The following is a 19,573-nucleotide window of genomic DNA, read 5'->3' as shown; positions in this document are numbered from 1 at the left end:
TACCTCAAAAGCTAATGTCAGAAAACCCTGTTTACTTCCATTCTCTGGGTGCCTTATTGAGGTGCTGTGCAATATTTGTTTAAAAGAAACTGTCAGAACTTCATTGGACATTGCTTGCCAAAAGATCTGTTTTAACATCTGCCAAAAACATTGGTACTAAAAAGTGAATTCTTAATGTTTGTATCCTGGACAAAGGATTTACTAATCAATTGCTGTTCAGTAATTTTGATGTAATCTTTATTTTGTCCACTGTTACCTGTGAAATTCCATTTTTATGCCAAGAATGCTTTGTTAACTTACGTATGTGATTTTATTTACAGTTACTATATCCTAGATAATAGATCAAGAAACACCTACACAAAAGTTTGCCATTCCTGTGCACTGGCGCCTCCTAATACAAAAGAATGTAAGTAGTTACCTCTGAAACATATATATGTATATTACATTATTTCAGTTTTCTTCCCTCTTTTAATGTAATTTTGCATGGAGCCAGAATTTACACAGAAGTTTTGACCAAAGTTCACATCACAGTTTAGTCTAGCTCTATCCGAACCCAGTACTGTAGCGCAGGAAACCCACGATTATACGTAGCTACCTTGCTGCCACTCTGACTGAGCGGGATTCAAAACTGGAACCTACCGGGTTCAACAGCAGACCAAATATCCTTTTTATTTAGGAACCTTGGGTTGAATTAAACAAAGAGGGCATGAAACCATTTAAAAAGATAAAGGAAGGAAAAACTGTAAATTTGAAACACAAGAAGTTAGTGAACAGCTAAATAGGTGTAAATTTTATCGTAACTATTAACATGTGAAGAAGTAAAAGTAAAAGTTTATTTATTAGTCATAAATAAGGCTTACATTAACACTGCAATGCAGTTACTGTGGAAATCCCGTAGTCACCACACTCCAGCCCCAGTCAGGTCAGTGCATCTAACCAGTACATCTTTCAGATCTTTCAGCACGTCTTTCAGAAAGAAACAGAAATTAACGAGATATATATTGTATTCACAAGAGATAAATAATGGGTTGAATGACTTGCAAACTGCCTAATAAAAAATTGTTAGACAATGTAAAAGATCAGTGTGTTACTTTTTGAGGCTGAAGGACAGGGTAGAGACTGACACAAAGTGTAAGGTGAGAAACTGAAAAATGAAAGGGAAAGGGACCTTGAAGTCTGCAGGTACAGCTGGTCAAAAATGAAAAGAGAAAGCAAATTAAAACCAAGCAGCTTAAGCAAAGGATAACTGATCCACTCCATCAGATGCTGGCAAAAAATAAGCCGAATAAGTGATTGGTCCTCAAAAGAGAGAAAAAGAACAAGCAGAACCTACATCGTTTGTTGAAAGCAAAATACCGTGGATGCTGGAATCTGAAACAAAAACAGAAAATGCTGGAAAATCTCAGCAGCCCTGATGCAGGATCGTCCTGACTCAAAATGTTGGCTCTATTCTCTCTCTGCAGATGTTGCCAAACCTGCTGAGATTTTCCAGCATTTTCTGTTTTTGCTACATTGTAAGCACTGTGTTCTGATGAAGGGTCCTTATCCAAAATAGCAACCCTTCCAGATATTTTTCTGTTTCAAATTAATGGCTTTAAATATTCTAGAAGTCAGACATTTTATTCGCAGCAATTGAATGACAATATAAAACAGCGAGAAATAATCTAAGATTTACACAACCTTGCCCAACATACCATTGTTCCAAATTACATCGTTGAATAAATAAATTTTGGCCCACTGACTTATTATTCAGAAGTTTATACAGTAATATTTATGCAATAACACACGCACATGTTTATAGTATTGGGCATTTGAGCAATTGTGAGGTTCAGCCAGAGGTGGAGCCAAATATTTAACTACTCTATCCGTTCTGGGTGCAGGTGCATATATGTGAGTGCTATTTTTTTCCCCTTTTTTGGGTTTCTCTGTGCCATGCAAACTTTCTTCACAAAGAAAACAGATGGCCTTACTCTCTGGTCTCTGTAAATGGCCAAGCAGAGATGCAAAAGAGCGCGCAGGGAAATCTGCGTTTTTGGTACATCGTAAGCACAAATAACTTCATACCACATTGGTATTTGCACCTTGAGTATGAAGAAATGTTACACTCATTTCTGTGTGAAAGAAAGGCTGCTCATGTGAGCTATAACTGCCAGTAGAAGAGACTTTGCTTGCCCTACGGGGATATGCTTAATATCAAATTATCCTAATTCAAAGACTATTAAGAGCTAATCAAAACACAAAGTTGTCATACTTATAAATGAATTAATTACTTGAAGAGAGAACAGCAGTGATTTGGGGGGAAGGGTAGGGGGAGATGGTCGCAAAGGGGTAATTTCACTGGATTACCAAACTAGAGGCCCAGCCAAATGCTCTGGGGTCATGGGTTCAAATCCTACTACAGCAGCTGGTGGATTTTAAATTCTATTAATAAATCTGGAATATACAGCAAATTTGAATAATAGTAGCCATGAAACTCTCAACCCATCTGGTTTTTAGCAGTGCCCACATGCCATGAGTGAATTTTTAAAAAATGAATTTGTTAGAAATAAAATGCAGCGAAAAATTTCAGAAAAACTATTCAATGATAAATTTGCCTCCCTGTACATTCTAATTAAATCTGTGTTAAATTTTAACTGGTATATAGTAATAGTCATGTTATTTGAATGTTCAAGTAAAGAATATTTTAGATTCTGAAAGATGAAATTAACCTGTCATTAGTTCTTCACTATTGTGTACATTGTAGTTTCTGATACCTTCCATTTTCATTCAATTAATGTTTTGGTAATCAGTATTCAGTTTCATTCTGGAATCTACCAATTTAGATATAATTCTTGCCCAAAAATATGAGATTTAAAGTTCATATTTAATAAATTGACATTTGTTTTCCAAATGTGCTTAATTGCTAAAAATGTTTGATGCAAAATGCACATGAAATAATTGAATACTGCATATTCTGTCTTGATTTTATATAAAAAGTTAACAATTGTATTATTGTTTTATAGGCTTGGATGTAATTTTGCCTTCAAGTATATCAAGCAGTGTTTCAGCCATTAATGCAAACTCTCCAATTCTACAAGAAACTCACAAAGGTATGATATCACCCAAAGGATGTTTCAGTATCTCAAAAACTAAGAACTTTGTGCTTGAAACATCTTAAAATGCATAGTAGTTAGTACTGCTGTCTCACAGCACCAGGGACTTGGAACTTGGGTTTGATTCCCAGCTTGGATCACAGTCGGTGTGGAATTTGCACGTTCTCCTTGTGTCTGTGTGGATTTCTTCTGGGTGCTCCAGTTTCCTCCCACAATCCAAAGATGTGCGGGTTAGGTGGATTAACCATGCTAAATTGCCCCTTGGTGTCAGGAGGATTAGCTAGGGTGGATGTATGGGATTGTGGGGGGATAGGGCCTGGGTGGGATTGTGGTCAGTACAGACCCGAATGGCCTCCTTCAGCACTGTAGGATTCTATTCTATGAAATGTATATAAATTCTGGGGGGAGGCGGGGGGCGGGGTGGTGGGGCAGGTTGGTGTTGGGTGAACAAAGGAGAAACAAAAAAGTAGGTTTTTAGTTCTCAACATTCAGTATTGAAGAAACCGACCTGAAAGTATTTTTGCTGTCCTCCTGGGAGTCTACTGTTGCCACTAAGTTCAAAGTAGAGCAGTTACTTTGGGAATCTGTTGCCAGGCATATGGATACTTGTTCTGCTGAGTGGAACTGATTTTGAGTGATCAACACCTTGATGCTGGACAAAGTGGCTTGGGAAAGGATGCTGCTATTAAATTGCCTTTCTTGCCACCGGATTTGGAGGATCTTGTAAGGCTACTTCTCCATTGCTTTGAGGTGCCTGGTGTAGGTTGTCCACGTCTCCAAAGCATGTAGGAACGGAGGGATTCACTACTGCATGGTAAATTCCTCAAATTCATGATGAATGGTGGAGCAGGCTCGAAGGGCCAAATGGCCTCCTCCTGCTCCAATCTATTCTGTTTCTATGGTACTCTTTTTTTTTAGTCAGCTAAAGAATTAATTGGCAAAATGGAGGAAATTATGAATTTTGTCATCTATGTTTGCCTTCATTGGGAGGAGACTTCTAAGATAGAGAAAACGGCCCATGTTTTCCAGAATAATATCATTGATCTGTGACTAAGTTGAGAGTAATTTTGGACTGAAGATAACGTAGGTTGAACAATTCCCAGTCTGCTGTGTACAATATCCCACACTTATGGTAATTTGCTGGAGGTGAGGTGTAGTAAGGAAGGTGGAGAAGTGGGCTAGTCCAATGACACAACCTTGTTTGACTACCCCCTCCTGCAGTCTGCATTGAAATAGGGTTTGTGAGTGGTTCCATTAGTGAGGATGACAGCTTACTTGTCATCATAGATGGAGGGTGGTGATAGATTTCTGAGGGCAGCCAAATTTGTGACAGATATTCCATCAGCCATTGTGTTTACAGAGTCAAAGACTTTTGTAAGATCACAAAAAGCCATGTATTGTGCTCTTGCTTGCACTTTTTTTTTGCATTTGCCGTGCAGTGAAAATCATGTCTGTAGTGCCACTTGTTGGGCAACAACCACACTGCGACTCTAGAAAGAGTTCTTTGGCTATAAAACATTAGATAAGGGTCATGGGTGGAGGGGGGGACTAGTGGTGTTAAGATGGCGGTGCGGGCTCGTTGGGCCGAAGAGCCTGTTTCCTGGGCAGTTTTTGTTCTTTGTTGTTCTTTGTACTAGGAAGAGGCAGTTGAGGAGGATCATTGCCTTTGGCAAACAGCAGGGGAACCCTCTTGTAATTACCACAAAAAGGACTGCCTCTTTTCTTGAATACAATCACTCAGAAACTGTGATATCCCACAGCATGCGCCCTTCTTCCCAGGTGAGGGATAGGAGTCTGTGTGGTCGAGCAGGAGTATATTTCCGCATTAATTGTTATGGAAAACATTGGTCATGCTATCAATTAGATATCAGAAATCAATGCTTTCAACTTTCTATTTCATACCTCGCACATTTGTAACTTAATGATTTATAAGGAATATGCAGTTACTTCTATGTTTTTTCTTGAATTTTGTCTTTGTTTAGTAAATCATGCAGGACAAGGACACCTGGGCACTGCTTTAATAATTGCCATGTCTACCATATTTATAATGGCCATAGCCATTGTTTTGATTGTTCTTTTCTACATTTTAAAGACGAAGTCTTCTACCCAGGGTGAGTATGGTCATGTTACATGGTATTGTACTCAGGAAACTACCTTTTCTTTAATGTTGTTTTTATTTTGACAAAAGCTAAATAAATCATTCTTGTATCTTAGCTTGTTGCAGTGGTCAATCTGTTAAACACATCGAAGCTCAGATCAACAACCAAGAAGACAAGAAGGATATACAAGGTAAAATGTGTTCATTATTTAGGACATGTCCTAACAGCATCCAATCCTGCCTAGAATATAAATACTGTCAAGTCGACACTTGAATTTATTTCACAATTTAACAAGCATGGAGTTGTCATGACTGAAAATGATTCAGATTTTGAGGCTTCAAAGTAAAGTTTTGGATGGGATTGATTTCTTAGACATGTTTCTGGCACATTCCTAATTGGAATATCTGTAAAATCTTGACATTTCTGGGTTTTTCATCTTTTGAAACTAGACACCAATTCATGTCAGTACTGTTGTGTTTTAAAGCATTACCCCTCATGTTTTTCTGCTATATTAATTTGGTTCTTTTATGGCATTTCCTTGCACCATCTTGCTTCAGATAGGTTAGAGACCTGGAGATTATTTTCTTTAAGCTACATGCTACTAGAATGCGCACAGGAGTAATTTGCCTGCCACCAATTGCATCCTATGCCACTTTTCCCTGCCCCCCCCCCCCTGCCAAAACTGCATCAACTTGGCAATCCTAAATACATCAAAGAACATTTCTTATGGTATATACTTTTAAAATTACATTTTAAAACTTTGCCCAATTGCATTGATTCAAGGCCGATTTTAATTTTTCTGATATCAAAATGCATTTGAACAAAAGAGCCATTTGACAAAATTAGCTCAATATCAGGTACAATTTGTGCCCAGAATACCAGTTGTATCCAGAGTAAAAACTCTGCTCTCTCGTTGTTTAATTACTTACATTCATGCTATTTATCTTTTAGATCATACATCAACTTTTGCTTCTTTTTGACAGAAAATGTTGTAATATTCTCTGAGAAAGATGAATTTGACAATAAACTGAAGGCAGTTCCACCTAAGACTGAGAAAAGGTAAGTCAATTTGCATTGATTTCTTGTTAGCCTAAGGGTTAAAATAGCAATAAGCAACAGCAATAAGCATACAAATCTAGCAAATTAGTATAAATGTAATTATAAATGCTACCATTAAGAAAGATGCTTGAAAATAGTGGAAAACTATTTTTGTTGCATTTCCATCTGAATTTAAAATGATTCACTACTGTGATTGCATTTTAAATACTTGAGAGAAAGAAAGTCCAAGCTAAAATTACAGATACCATTTTTCTCATTATAATATCTCAATTTCTGTCAGGTGGAATTATTTGTCAGATGTGCAATACAGTCCAAGATATCAGTTCTGAATTTTAAATAGACTTGTGCACACTTTCATTCTACAACTTTCTCCAGTGTCTCTAACCACAAAGCAGAAAAGCATCAGTTTATAATGGTCACCAGCAGCCTTTGAATTGCAGCCCAAATAGTGTGATCCTCTGGGTGCTCCGGTTTCCTCCCATTCCAAAGATGTGTGGGTTAGGTGGATTAGCCATGCTAAATTGATCCTTAGTGTCCCAAGATGTGTAGGTTAGGGGATTAGCAGGGTAAATACATGGGGTTACAGGGATAAGATGTCAGAGAGTTAGTGAAGGTTCAGTTGGCCTCTTTCTGCACTATATTTTATATATTTTATATATATTCTATAATGATACCTCTGGCACATCATGAGATGTACCTAGAGTTCCAACAAAGTAAATTGTGCAAAATTCTGAGCTCCTATTATTCAAAGAGATTAGTCCATTTGTGCATAGGCGTATGCAGCACCTACCCAGTATCGTTGCTAGTGGCCACGATGCATTGGAAGTGCTGTGGCTGCACTATTGCCTCTCTACATGTTCAATATCTCAGTATTTTTCTATAAAGAGACTTTATCCAATAGGTGTTTCCACTGAGAATACAGAATATTGGGTGTTCAATAGTTACGGCAACATGGGCTATTATTTCATTGTATGAATTAAGCACAATATGGGAGATACCAAAAATGAGGGCGGTGGAACTCATTCAGATCTCTGTGAGACTCTTAATATTTATTTGGTCTTACATTAAAATAACATCAGTCAAGGATAAGAAAAGATCATTTGACATATTTAAGCAGAGTACACTGGTGCATTAAATCTGCCAGCATAGGAGCTGACTGTTTTAAAGAACGCCAATATTGTCCCCTTTACTATTCTTCTTTAGTTACTATGAGTAAATATCAAGGGTTGCTGAACACATTTAGCTCATTACGCGTAAGTGGGGTTTAACTTCCACAGAGGGCTACAGATTGAAGAATATTTTTCTGTGCATAGATAAATATTTATGTAAATTATTTATTTTGCACTAATGTTTCCTATTGAAAATGTGTCTTTTTCGCCAGTGAAAATGATGCTTCCTCAGAAAATGAACAACTTTTAAGTCGGAGTATGGACAGTGATGAAGAAGCGGCTTTGGAAAAGCGGGGAATGTCTGATTTATGTCTCCTATCACTTGTTCCTTTAACGAGAGATAAATCAACAAACAACAAAGCAACTGGGGTAAGGCTTTCTATATGAAATAAAAATGTAAGTGCATCCAGGAAGATTGTGCATTGATCTAGAGATACGCATTTGTACAGGTACAGGAGTTGAAGGAATTGCTGCACAGATGGACCAACTAGCTTACAATAACTCATCAACTATACAAAACATTTGTTTCTATTCCCACTTCTATTTCTGGTTCCAGAAAATTGCAAGTTTTATGAATGTTTGTCAGGAAATACAGTTTTTAAGAAAGATTTATGGGATGTGGGTGTCACTGGCTAGACCAGCATTTATTGCCCATCCTTGGTTGCCCTTGAGAAGCTGGTGGTGAGCTACCTTGAACCGCTGCAGTCCCTGAGGTGTAGGTACACCCACTGTACTGTTAGGGAGAGAATTTCAGAATTTTGACCCAGCGACAGTGAAGGAATAACAGTACATTTCTAAAACAGGATGGTGAATGACTTGGAAGGGAACCTCCTACTGGTGGTGTTTCCAGGTTTCTGCTGTTCTTCTAGATGATAGTGGTTATGGGTTTGGAAGATGTTTCTTAAGGTACTTTGGTGAATTCCTGCAGTGCATCTTGTAGATGGTACATAAGGCTGCCATAGTTCTCCAGTGGTGGAGGGATTGAATGTTTTTGGAAAGGGTAGTAAATAGCAGGCTGCTTTTTCCTGGATGGTGTCAAGCTTTATGAATGTTGTTGGAGCTGCATTCAGCCAGACAAGTAGCAAGTATTTCATTATGATCCTGATCTATGCCTTGTAAATAGTGAATAGAGGGGATGTCATGGAAATTTATAAAATTCTAACAGGGTTAGCTAGGATAGATTCAGAAAGATTGTTCCCAATGGTGAACGAGTCCAGAACTAGGGGTCATAGTTCTAGGATAAGGAGTAAACCTTTAAGAACTGGGGTGACGAGAAATTTCTTCACCCACGGGGAGGTGAATATGTGATATTCACTACCACAGAAAGTAGTTGAGGCCAAAATGTTGTGTGATTTCAAGAAGAAATTAAATATAGCTCTTGGGGGCTAAAGGGATCAAGGGATATGGGGGGAAGGGGGGATCAGGATATCGAATTTGATGATCAACCATGGTCAAAGTGGAACAGGCTCGAAGGGCTGAATAACCTATACCTGCTTCTATTTTCTATGTTTCTATGAGTCGGGGGTGAATTACTTGCCACAGGATTCCTAGCCTTTGACCTGTTCATGCAACCACAGTATTTATATGGCTAGTCCAGTCAATGGTAAACTCCCAGAGGATTGATAGTGTGGGATTCAGCAATGGTAATACCATTGAATGTCAAGGAGTATGGTTAGATTCTCTCTTGTTGGACATGATCATTGCCTGGCACTTGTGGTGTGAGTTTACTTTACATTACTATACACAAAGCCTTGTCTGCAAATTGAGATGGCCACACAATATTCCATAACTTTATTTCAAAAAGAGCAGAAACCTTTCCTAATATCCCCCTGAACAACAATTATCCTTTAACCAAACCACCATTTATTGCTTTTGCTGTTTATGGAACCTTGCTGTTTGCAAATTGGCTGCCAATATAACTTTCGGTACCACAGGACAAAATTTTACCCTCTTCCGGGATGAGACTGGAAGACACTGGTGTAAAATTGGGCATATTGCTGTGTGTGTGCCATTCCTAATGCCTACCTAACCATGCCCGTGTCTACTGCAGTCTTACATGAAGCAGGGAACACATTGGTGTCTGTGGGCCAAATAATGGCCTCTTCCCACACCACCATGATTTTTCCTGTGATGGGCAGAAGCCAATGCCAAGTGAGAAGCCCAGCACCAAGTTAGAAGCCTAGTAACCCCTGCAGCTTGGGATGGTGACAGGCAGGGAGGTGGTGGAGGGGTATGGGTAACCTCCTATACAGACTATCTTTATGCATTGCTAGTCCCCTCCCAGGGTCTTCTCCACAACCTCATACCCATCACCAGGCACGGCCTATCCCCTCTCCTCTCCCCCCCTCCCCCGGCGCACTTACCTCCCCATCTGGCTCCAGCGAAGATCATGTTAGGGACTCGGTGCAGTTTCAGCAGTGGCTACAAATCCTGGTGCCATTGCTGGGGAAGGAGAGGTGGAGCTTCCTCCTCAGATGGGGCAGAAGCTTCAGCCTGAGCCAGTGCAGTAGATTAACCCAAAAGTTCCACCAAGTGGGCCCAAGGTGACAAATTTATCGTTGGGAAATGAACTAGTTTCTGTTTCGTGAACTGCATGTCAGCCACAGAACCTATACATGGATTATATGTATAGATTCTCCTTACCTGTCCCAACAAGACAACATAGACTAATGTGTACTGTATCTAAAAGAACATTTCTATTCTCCACATTTGCCTTTTGAATTGCCAATTCATGCACAAAACCACATAATGGCTTTGATAAATAAATATGAAAACAAAAAGCTTAATTCATATAATTTGACCTGCAACACAGAGTTCACAGTTATTGAAGGCATTTTTCTTCAAGCCATTTTATATTATCAATTTACATTTCTATGCAATGACATCCCCATGCCAATTTAATGCCAACTCATGCTGATCTATGGCTTGTATATTTGTCTAATTAATCACAATTGTTGCACTACAAAAGCTATACATTCTGCTAATTGATTTTGAGATGTTTTGACAGCATGATGAGACTATCTAAACACAGGGTGATTTTTTTTTAGGCTATTTATGAATGAATGCTAAAACACGCACCAATTAAAGATTGATTATTTAAGTGTAAGAAATACAGTAGTGGCATAACATAGTGTGGCACCAACTCTGCACTCCAGAAATCCACTAAATAAGATTTATAAAACTTGCACTTTTAATGCACCTTTCATGACTTGAGAACCACAATAACACCACATTTTGAATCAATGAGTTAGCTATAAATTATTTGTGTACATTTTCTTTCCAAAGTTTGAAGCAATGCCCACAGTTCTAGAATGTGATAACCTCAAACATGTAATTGGAGTTCAATTCATTTATTCCTTTAAGGATCTCAGATATTTTCTTTCTTCAGAGTAAAGAGTCTCATATTTTTAATGGCTTAGATGCTGTAAATTGGTTGACTTTACTGCACTGGTACATTTTTATTTGAGCACAGCAAGATTGTACAAACTCCATGTGTCACTACCAATGCATTACAAATCCATGTACTCTAACCTTCATATGCAGCCATGCTTCACCAGTATTTGAGTCTTAACATATTTATTTTTAAACTGATTTTGTTAATGTTCCAGATACAGACACGAAGAGAAAAGATACTTGAATTGTGTAAGAAAGTGTGCAGTTTCACTGAAGGTAATGCATCAGAAATCCACTGATCGTAAAACTTTGCAAACAGCAGTCCATTAATTATTTTCAATTTTGTGGATTTTCCCTACATTGTTTAGCAGCAAATTGAGAAAGATATCCAAAATTATGAAACACACTGACTTTAATAAAATCTGCTTGTCAGGGCAACTGAATTTAGTTTATGATAAATAAAAACAGAAACCATTGGATACGCTCAGCAGGTCTAGTAGCATTGGTGGATAGAGGAAAATAGAGATGTTTTGAGTCCATATGACTCTTCTACAGTTCTGTTTTTCTTTCTCCACCGATACTGCCAGACCTGCTGAGTTTATCCAGCATTTTCTGTTTGGATATCTACCTCTTGAATAAAACTGCTAATTGGATTTTCAGCATCCACAGTATTTTGATTTTATGTGAGTTATGTTAACATGGTTATTGAGAAAAATAATTAGTTATAATCGTGTCCTAAATGAAATTGGATGCAGGAAATGTACTGAATTTATTTTAAATGGTTCATTATGTTGGCAAATGTCTATCAATAATATATGTTAATCATTTTTTAAAAATCCCTTCCTATATTTGGGATTTATGTTTCAAGAAAAATGGCATTTCACTTTTCCTCAAAATTTGTATTAATTCATAAGTGGATAAATTCAAATGGCCAAAATAGTGGATGCTATATTGGTCATTATGCACACATTTGGCTCATTGCTGAGAAATCCAAACCTATTATTGGTCTTTATTACAAATCAGAACATTTGTTACGTACAGTATAGAGAGATGGAGAGCTTTAGAAGTTGAAAATTTCACATACTGTTAAATACTTCAAAATATAGCTCCTGGGTAGTTTTATTTAATTCTGTGAATCACTTTTAATAATTTTAGGTGATCTCAGTCTACTTTTGCAAATCTTAAAATACTGGGAAAATGCATTTCCAGATTTAAGAGGGGGCGGTAAAATACTTAATTCCTGCATCTTGCTTAGCAATTCTGAAACTTCTTTGTAGAAGTGATTTATTTTAAATGACTTACCATAATCTATGTTTTTAGGGCTCAGCCCTACAGAACTGCCTTTTGACTGTCTCGAGAAAACCAGCAGAATGTTGAGCTCTACCTACAGCACAGATAAAGCTATTGTAAAAACATGGCGTCATCTGGCGGAGAGTTTTGGGTTGAAGAGGGATGAAATAGGTGGAATGACGGATGGAATGCAACTCTTTGACCGTATAAGCACAGCAGGTTACAGCATTCCTGATCTGCTGACCAGACTTGTGCATATTGAAAGGATGGATGCTGTCGAAGCCTTGTGTATGGACGTTTTAGAATGCACACAAAGCACACCGATAGCTAATCCTGCTATCTTACCCAAAGGTCCAAACTTGTAGACAGTGCCTTGCCATAAATATCATGAAGTATTGTTTGTGCATCCAGAATATATTATTTGTTTGCGCTTACTAAAAATTCTCGGAGCAATGAGCAGAAGACAATAGTGAAACATGGAAAGAAGTTCTGTATTCAAGCTTCTCAATTCTTATCCAGGATCCTGACTGTTACGTTTGTGTTACTCTGTTCTTGGGAATCGTTTTATTCAAGATAATTTTTAAACAATCAGGAGCATTGCGAACAAGTTAGTTTTAGGGTACCAAAATATAGTCTGATGTCGGTGCAATAAACATGAAACACATGAAAATTAAGCAGAAACATGCATCCAAACACATTGACATACAAAACATTCTGACCTGTCCTACACATCGCCCTAAATGATTTGACTTGCATTCTAGTGGTATTTTCCAGTGTAAAGCAGAACCTGGGAAAATGTAGGGGCTTAAACTGCGCATAAGACTAAATAGGGTTGGTTCTGGGCCCATTAGTGAGTTTGCAGAGTTGTTGGAGGATGATGAATTATTTAGTGTAGCAAGGGAAGCTTTAAGAGGCTGCATACCAATCAATTGCTTAAATTTATCCTGTTGAAAATTTCTAAACACGTTCTAAGCGGCGATCAAAACAGCCAATTTTTGCTTCACATTTTTAAAATTCCTTCTGTGATCATATAGGATTGCATGAAATTTAATACTTTGCAAATCTCATGCTGAATCAAGTTATTATAAAGTGCAATGGACACTTAAAGTGCATGAATTTTATCTCTGACATGAGATTTGCTAGATGTGATAAAGGGATGTTATTCCCACTTTTATTGGCCTGCTGCATCTATAAACTGTCACCCCTAAATTAACGTAACAGAAATCCCATAGGAATCTGTTAGGTTTTAACGAAAGCTATTTTTCCTTAGTCCTTATGAATATAAATATTTTAAATGAATAGTTACAGCATATTTCAAGTATCAGCAGCAAAAGTTACATTTAACAAACCCAATAAAACCTGGCTAAAAGCAAATTAGTGCGGATGCTAGAATCTGAAACCAAAACAGAAAATGCTGGAAAATCTCAGCAGGTCTGGCAGCATCTATAAGGCAAGGAAACAGTTGACGTTTTGAGTCCAGATGACCCTTTGCCAAAGCTCAACAAACCTTTGACAAAGGGTCATCTAATAAAACCTGGCATCAGGTGGCAAGTGAAAGCACATATTTATAGTGCTACATTACGGTAAATATTTCATAATAGGATACAAAGAAGAGAAGATTCAAAGTGGAATAGCATCTATAGATTTTATTTAAAATCAATAGCCCCTATTCTATTGTTACCATATAGTCTTAAATTACAGTGCTAAACACACCATTAGTGTTTGTCTTCTGACTCATGCATTGTGTTTTAGGCACTTAAAATAAAAAAAGTTGGAAAATTCATTAATGTTTCAGTATTATACAAAACCTCAAAGCAATCCACATTCTGACAGTTGAACGGCCATTGCAAGGAAATATTAGGAGAGAAAATTATAATCAAAAAGACAGAGGCAGCCAACAACGTCAAACATCACAATTCATTTTTAAAACAAAATACATTAACAAAGTATCCTTTATCAAAAAGTGTCAGAGACTGGTTAAATCTTTTGTTAGTCATTAGAGTTGTATTTGAAACCAAATCAGCAATTTCTGTTGTTTATTCCCCTAACTTGCAAAGAGACCAACTAGTATTACACATTCCTTTTTTTTCTTATCACTAGTCCTTTTTGTAAATAGAGAACATAGAAAATCGTGGAGACGAGCTTTCATAATTTGCTAAGCTGGTCTCCTGTATGTCATTGTAAGCAGGATATATTCTGCAGATTTGTTTCATGATTATCTTAATGTGATACATTTTTCCACAAATAAACTGTATGTATAATTTATTCAATTTTATTAATTTGTATTATGAGAAAGCAATAAAAAGATTTACAACTAAATTTTCAATTCATTGACCACTTGATCCAAGTCCAATTACTGTCTCCATAATACAGAAACTGTGTGATCTCGGTATCACTGCTGATCTAATCAAATGGTACATTAAAAATCTAAGTTTGTTCCTTTGTGTTCTCATTTATTCTTAATAGTAAGTTGAATTTTTTTTAAAGGACTTATTTTAACATTAACATTTTTAGTCAAAACACGTGATCTGCACGTGAATAAGAAGAGGTGAAAGAAAAAAAGCAGAATATTTACATTTCAGACTGTTCATCATCCCTCCTTATGACATTCTGCCATGGATTTTTGCCTTCTATTCATTTAAAGTATCCTGTCAACGTGAAGGTACTGTCAAGAATGGGAAGAATTTGAAGGCAAACATTTCAATCAAAATGAACTATTTTAAATTCATATATCCAATTGGAAATCCAAAAATATAAGTTTTTAAATTCTGGGTGGCCATTGGCAATTTGGAGAGGATTCATAGTTCAGTGATAAAGATGATTCTGAAACTTAGGCCTTCATGGAATTGTAGAATTTCTACAGTGCGGAAGGAGACCAATCCACTCATCAAACCTGCACCAACAACAATCCCACCCAGGCCCTATATCTATAACCCCATGTGTTTACCCTGCTAATCCCCTGACACTAAGGGGCAATTTAGCATGGCCAATCAACCTAACTCGCACATCTTTGGACAGCTTATGAAGAAAAGCTTATGGAACTGGAATAGCTGGTCAAGAAATAATGAGTGATTCAATCCACACACTTTGAACAGATATCAAGCTCTCTCCATTTAAACATTCAATTCATTAATTTTGTAACTCAAAACAATATACGCCATACTGGTAGCATCTGAGGCCTCATATTTTGACAGTGGGTTAGTTTTACAATTCCCCTGCTGAAGGGACTGAAGGCAGGAGACTTGTTAAATCCAACAGGTGTGCTGCCCACCATCTACCTGCCCAGCCATGCCCCCCCTTTCAAGGTAAGGAAGTGAGGGGGCAAAAGGGCAGTGTCAATACTGTCCATCTGTGGGTTCATCTGTGGCTAGCAGAGTCCTTACAGGGCTTTGAGTTCATCTATAACATATCAATTGTCCCCTCAGAGTAATGTTGGACAACGTCCATTACAATGCATGGAAGAGAGTGCCAGCAGAGCCTACAAGTTCAGCTATATTCCACAGTGGCAAGTACAGTACTGAAAAATATAGAAAGAGCAGGGAGGTCCTGCAAGAGCAATTTAGGGAGTTAGGTAGAAGGCTAAAAAGCAGGACCTCTAGGGTAGCAATCTCTGGATTGCTCCCTGTTCCACGTGTTAGTGAGGCTAAGAACAGGGCGATTGTGCAGCTGAACACGTGGCTAAAGAACTGGTGCAGGAGGGAGGGTTTCAGATTTGTGGATAAGTAGGAAGTCTTCCAGGGAGGCTGGTACCTGTACAAGAAGGATGGGTTACACCTGAACTGGAGGGGCATCAATACCCTGGCTGGGAGGTTTGCCAGTGTGGTTCAGGTGGATTTAAACTAACGTGGTAGGGGGCTGGGGATCGGAACAATAGGTCAGCAAGTGTAGAGACTGGGGACGAACACGGGGCCGAGACAAGGCTACCTAAGAGGAAAAGCAATCTGGGGGAGGATGAACTCAATGGCCCTAGAGGTCTGGAGTGCATCTGCTTCAATGTAAGGAGAGTAACAGCAAAACAGATGAACTTAGAGCCTTAATGCATGCGCCGAGCTTGAATGTGGTTACAATGACAGAGACTTGCTTAAAAGAAGGACAGGACTGGCAGCTGAATATTCCGGGTATAAGTGTTTTAGGCGAGACAGAGGAGGGGCTAGAAGAGGTGGGGGAGTAGCAATATTGGTTAGGGAGCATATTACAGTGGTACAGAGGGTGGATAATTTGGAACAATCATGTAACGAGACACTGGGTAGAGCTCAGAAACAGGAAGGGCGCAGTCACTATGCTGGGGGTATACTACAGGCCTCCCAACAGCCCACGGGAAGTTGAGGAATGGATATGTAAGGAGATTCTGGACAGATGTAGAAAAAATAGAGTTGCTGTAGTGGGAAATTTTAATTCCCCTCATATAGACTGGAAATCCCTCAGGGCTGGGGGTCTGTACAGGAAGGAAGGTTCTTTTGAACAATATGTTGATAGTCCAACTAGAGAGGGGGCTATACTGGACCTAGTACTGGGGAATGAGCCTGGCCAGGTCATCAAAGTTTCAGTGGGGGAACATGTGGCGAACAGTGACTACAATCTGTAAACTTTCAAATAGCCATGGAAAAGGATGAGTGTTTTCTATGGGTAAGGTGCTGAATTGGGGGAAAGCTCACTCCAGTCAGATTAGGCAGGATTTGGTGGCTGTTGATTGGGAGAGTCTATTTGAGGATAAATCCACATCTGGCATGTGGATGTCTTTTAAGGAGCAGTTGATAGGAGTGCCTGTAAAAAGGAAGGACAGGAAAGGTAGGATTCAAGAGCTGTGGATAACCAGGGAAATTGTGGGTCTAATCAAAAGAAAAAAGAAGCATACATAAAGTCCAGGCAGCTAAAAACAGATGGAGGAATACAGAGAGAGTGGAAAAGAACTCAAACAGGGAGTTAGAAGGGCAAAAAGGGGTCATGAAATGTCCTTGGCAGACAGGATTAAAGAGAATCCCGAGGCATTTTATACATGCATGAGGAACAATAGGGTTGTCAGAGAAAGAGTCTGACCTCTCAAGAACAAAGGAGAGAAATTATGCTTAGAACCCAAGGAAGTAGGTGAGATCCTTAATGAACACTTAGTATCAGTATTCACAGAGAGGGACACATTGATTGGCAGTGTCTCAGAAGGATGTGTAGACCCGTTAGAACAAATCGAAATTATAAGGGAGGAAGTGTTAGGTGTTTTAGGAAGCATTATGGTAGACAAATTCCCAGGGCCAGATGGCATCTGTCCTGGATTACTGAGAGAGACAAGATATTAAATTGCTGGGCTTCTAACAGAAATCTTTGTTTCTTCATTGAACACAGGTGAGGCCCCAGAGGATTGGAGGATAGCAAATGTGGTCCCATTATTTAAGAAGGGTAGCAAGGATAACCCGGGTAATTATAGGCCAGTAAGTTTGACATGCGTGGTAGGGAAATAGTTGAAGAAGATTCTTAAAGATAGGATCTATATACATTTATAACTGAATAGTCTCATTAGCAATAGACAACATGGCTTTGTATGAAGGAGGTCATGCCTCACAAATTTGGTTGAGTTTTTTGAGAAGGTGACAAAAATGATAGACGAGGGATGGGCCGTCTACATGGATCCATGTCGTCTACATGGATTTTAGTAAAGCATTTGACAAGATCCCTCATGGCAGTGCAAAAGGTTAAATCTCACAGGATCAAAGGTGAACCAGCTAGACGGGTACAGAACTGGCTTGGCCATAGAAGACAGAAGGTAGCAGTAGAGGGGTCTTTTTCTGATTGGAGGTCTGTGACTAGTGGTGTTCCGCAGGGCTCTGTACTGGGACCTCTGCTGTTTGTGAGAAATATAAATGATTTGGAAGATGTAGCTGGTCTGATTAGTAACTTTGGGGATGATACAAAGATTGCTGGAGTTGAGGAGACAGATGAACATTGCCAGAGAATACAGCAGGCTATACATAGGCTGGAAAATTAGGCAGAGAAGTGGCAGATGGAACATAATCCAGATAAATGCAAAGTGATGCATTTTAGTAGATCTAATGCGGGGGGGGGCGGGCTATACAATAAATGGCAGAAACATCAGGAGTATAAACAGACAGAGGGGTCTGGGTGTGCAAGTCCACAGATCCTTATAGGTGGCAGCACAGGTGGAAAAGGTGGTGAAGAAAGCATATGGCATGCTTGCATTTACTGGGTGGGGCATAGAGTATAAAATTTGACATGTGATGTTGTAGTTATATAGAACATTGGTTTGGCCACATCTGGAATACTGCCTCCAGCTCTGATCACCACACTACCAGAAGGACGTGGAGGCTTTGGAGAGAGTGCAGAAAAGGTTTACCAGGTTGCTGCCTGGTATGGAGGGTATTAGCTATGAGATGAGATTGAGTAAACTAGGGTTGTTCTCCCTGGAAAGACGAAGGTTGAGGGGTGATCTTATAGAAGTTTATAAAATTATGAAGGGCATAGATAGGGTGAACAGTTGGAAGCTTTTTCCCAGGTCAGAAATGACAAACACAAGGGGTCAAAAGTTCAAGGTGAAGGGGGCAAGGTTCAATACGGATATGTGGGGGACGTTTTTTTACACAGAGGGTGGTGGGGGCCTGGAATGCATTACCAAGTAGAGTAGTTGAGGCAGACACGCTAAGATCATTTAAGACTTACTTAGCTAGCCACATGAACAGACTAGGAATAGAGGGATACAAACGGATGGTCTAGTTAGGAACATATGATCGGTGCAGGCTTGGAGGGCCAAAGGACCTGTTCCTGTGCTGTGTTGTTCTTTGAACACTAACTGAACATTCAATAAAGAGTGAATGCAAAAACATAACATTTTTTTCCACAATAAAGGGATGTCCCCAACTCCCCTGTAATCATCAATGCACTGCCAACAATGAAGCATGCCTGTGTATCAAGCTAGTGTCAACAAATAACAATTATGCACTCAAAACAAAGTAGTGTGAAATATTTATAAGTTAAATTTACTATTGAAAAACATTCACACAACTTTTGTGCTCTCAATAAGCCTTATGTTAACGGCAATGGAGTTGGGCAGAAAGTTTGTGGCCATAATGAGAAGTCTCATTGTTTGTCTAGAAGGCTCTTTAAGAGTCTGCCCATATCTTTCACATTGTCAGCTGATGGCAGGTTTCACTATTGAAAAGCTTCCACCACCCTGTGATCACACTTGCCTCTTGTGCATGCCACTGGAACTTTAAGCTATTGATTGGAATTGCATTGTGTTGTAAGGTGTTGGCTGTTGGTCTTATTAGTAATCTTAGATAGTTCAACAGCAAGTAATTCAACAGCAAGTATTTATTAACTACTAGAAACTATATACATAAGTACAGTAAAGGTCCAAACTCGGGGATGTCTCCATGCTTGCTCCCACACATGACACTACACAGACTCTAGGTGTGTGTGATGTGCTTTCTTACATCACTATGTGAGTGACAGTGTACTCAGTCCA

At 38.8% G+C, this 19,573-nt stretch overlaps 1 protein-coding gene across 2 annotated transcripts in view; it reads left to right on the top strand.

Moving 5' to 3' along the window:
* edar (ectodysplasin A receptor) overlaps positions 1 to 14,437 on the top strand; it is a 67,327-nt gene extending 52,890 nt beyond the window's left edge. For both annotated transcript variants that reach the window (XM_080197906.1, XM_080197907.1), the window contains 8 exons: positions 321 to 406; positions 3,003 to 3,089; positions 5,075 to 5,203; positions 5,307 to 5,381; positions 6,175 to 6,250; positions 7,632 to 7,788; positions 11,028 to 11,088; positions 12,133 to 14,437. In XM_080197906.1, coding sequence (XP_080054032.1) covers positions 321 to 406; positions 3,003 to 3,089; positions 5,075 to 5,203; positions 5,307 to 5,381; positions 6,175 to 6,250; positions 7,632 to 7,788; positions 11,028 to 11,088; positions 12,133 to 12,467 — 1,006 coding nt within the window. In that variant the 3' untranslated portion in view covers positions 12,468 to 14,437. The remainder of the gene's footprint in view (positions 1 to 320; positions 407 to 3,002; positions 3,090 to 5,074; positions 5,204 to 5,306; positions 5,382 to 6,174; positions 6,251 to 7,631; positions 7,789 to 11,027; positions 11,089 to 12,132) is intronic.
* Positions 14,438 to 19,573: the final 5,136 nt, after the last annotated feature.

The sequence above is a fragment of the Carcharhinus amblyrhynchos genome, chromosome 10, assembly GCF_965287045.1.
Source record: "Carcharhinus amblyrhynchos chromosome 10, sCarAmb.v2.hapA, whole genome shotgun sequence".
In the NCBI taxonomy this organism is placed as follows: domain Eukaryota; kingdom Metazoa; phylum Chordata; class Chondrichthyes; order Carcharhiniformes; family Carcharhinidae; genus Carcharhinus; species Carcharhinus amblyrhynchos.
This window is presented reverse-complemented; position numbering and strand designations above follow the sequence as displayed.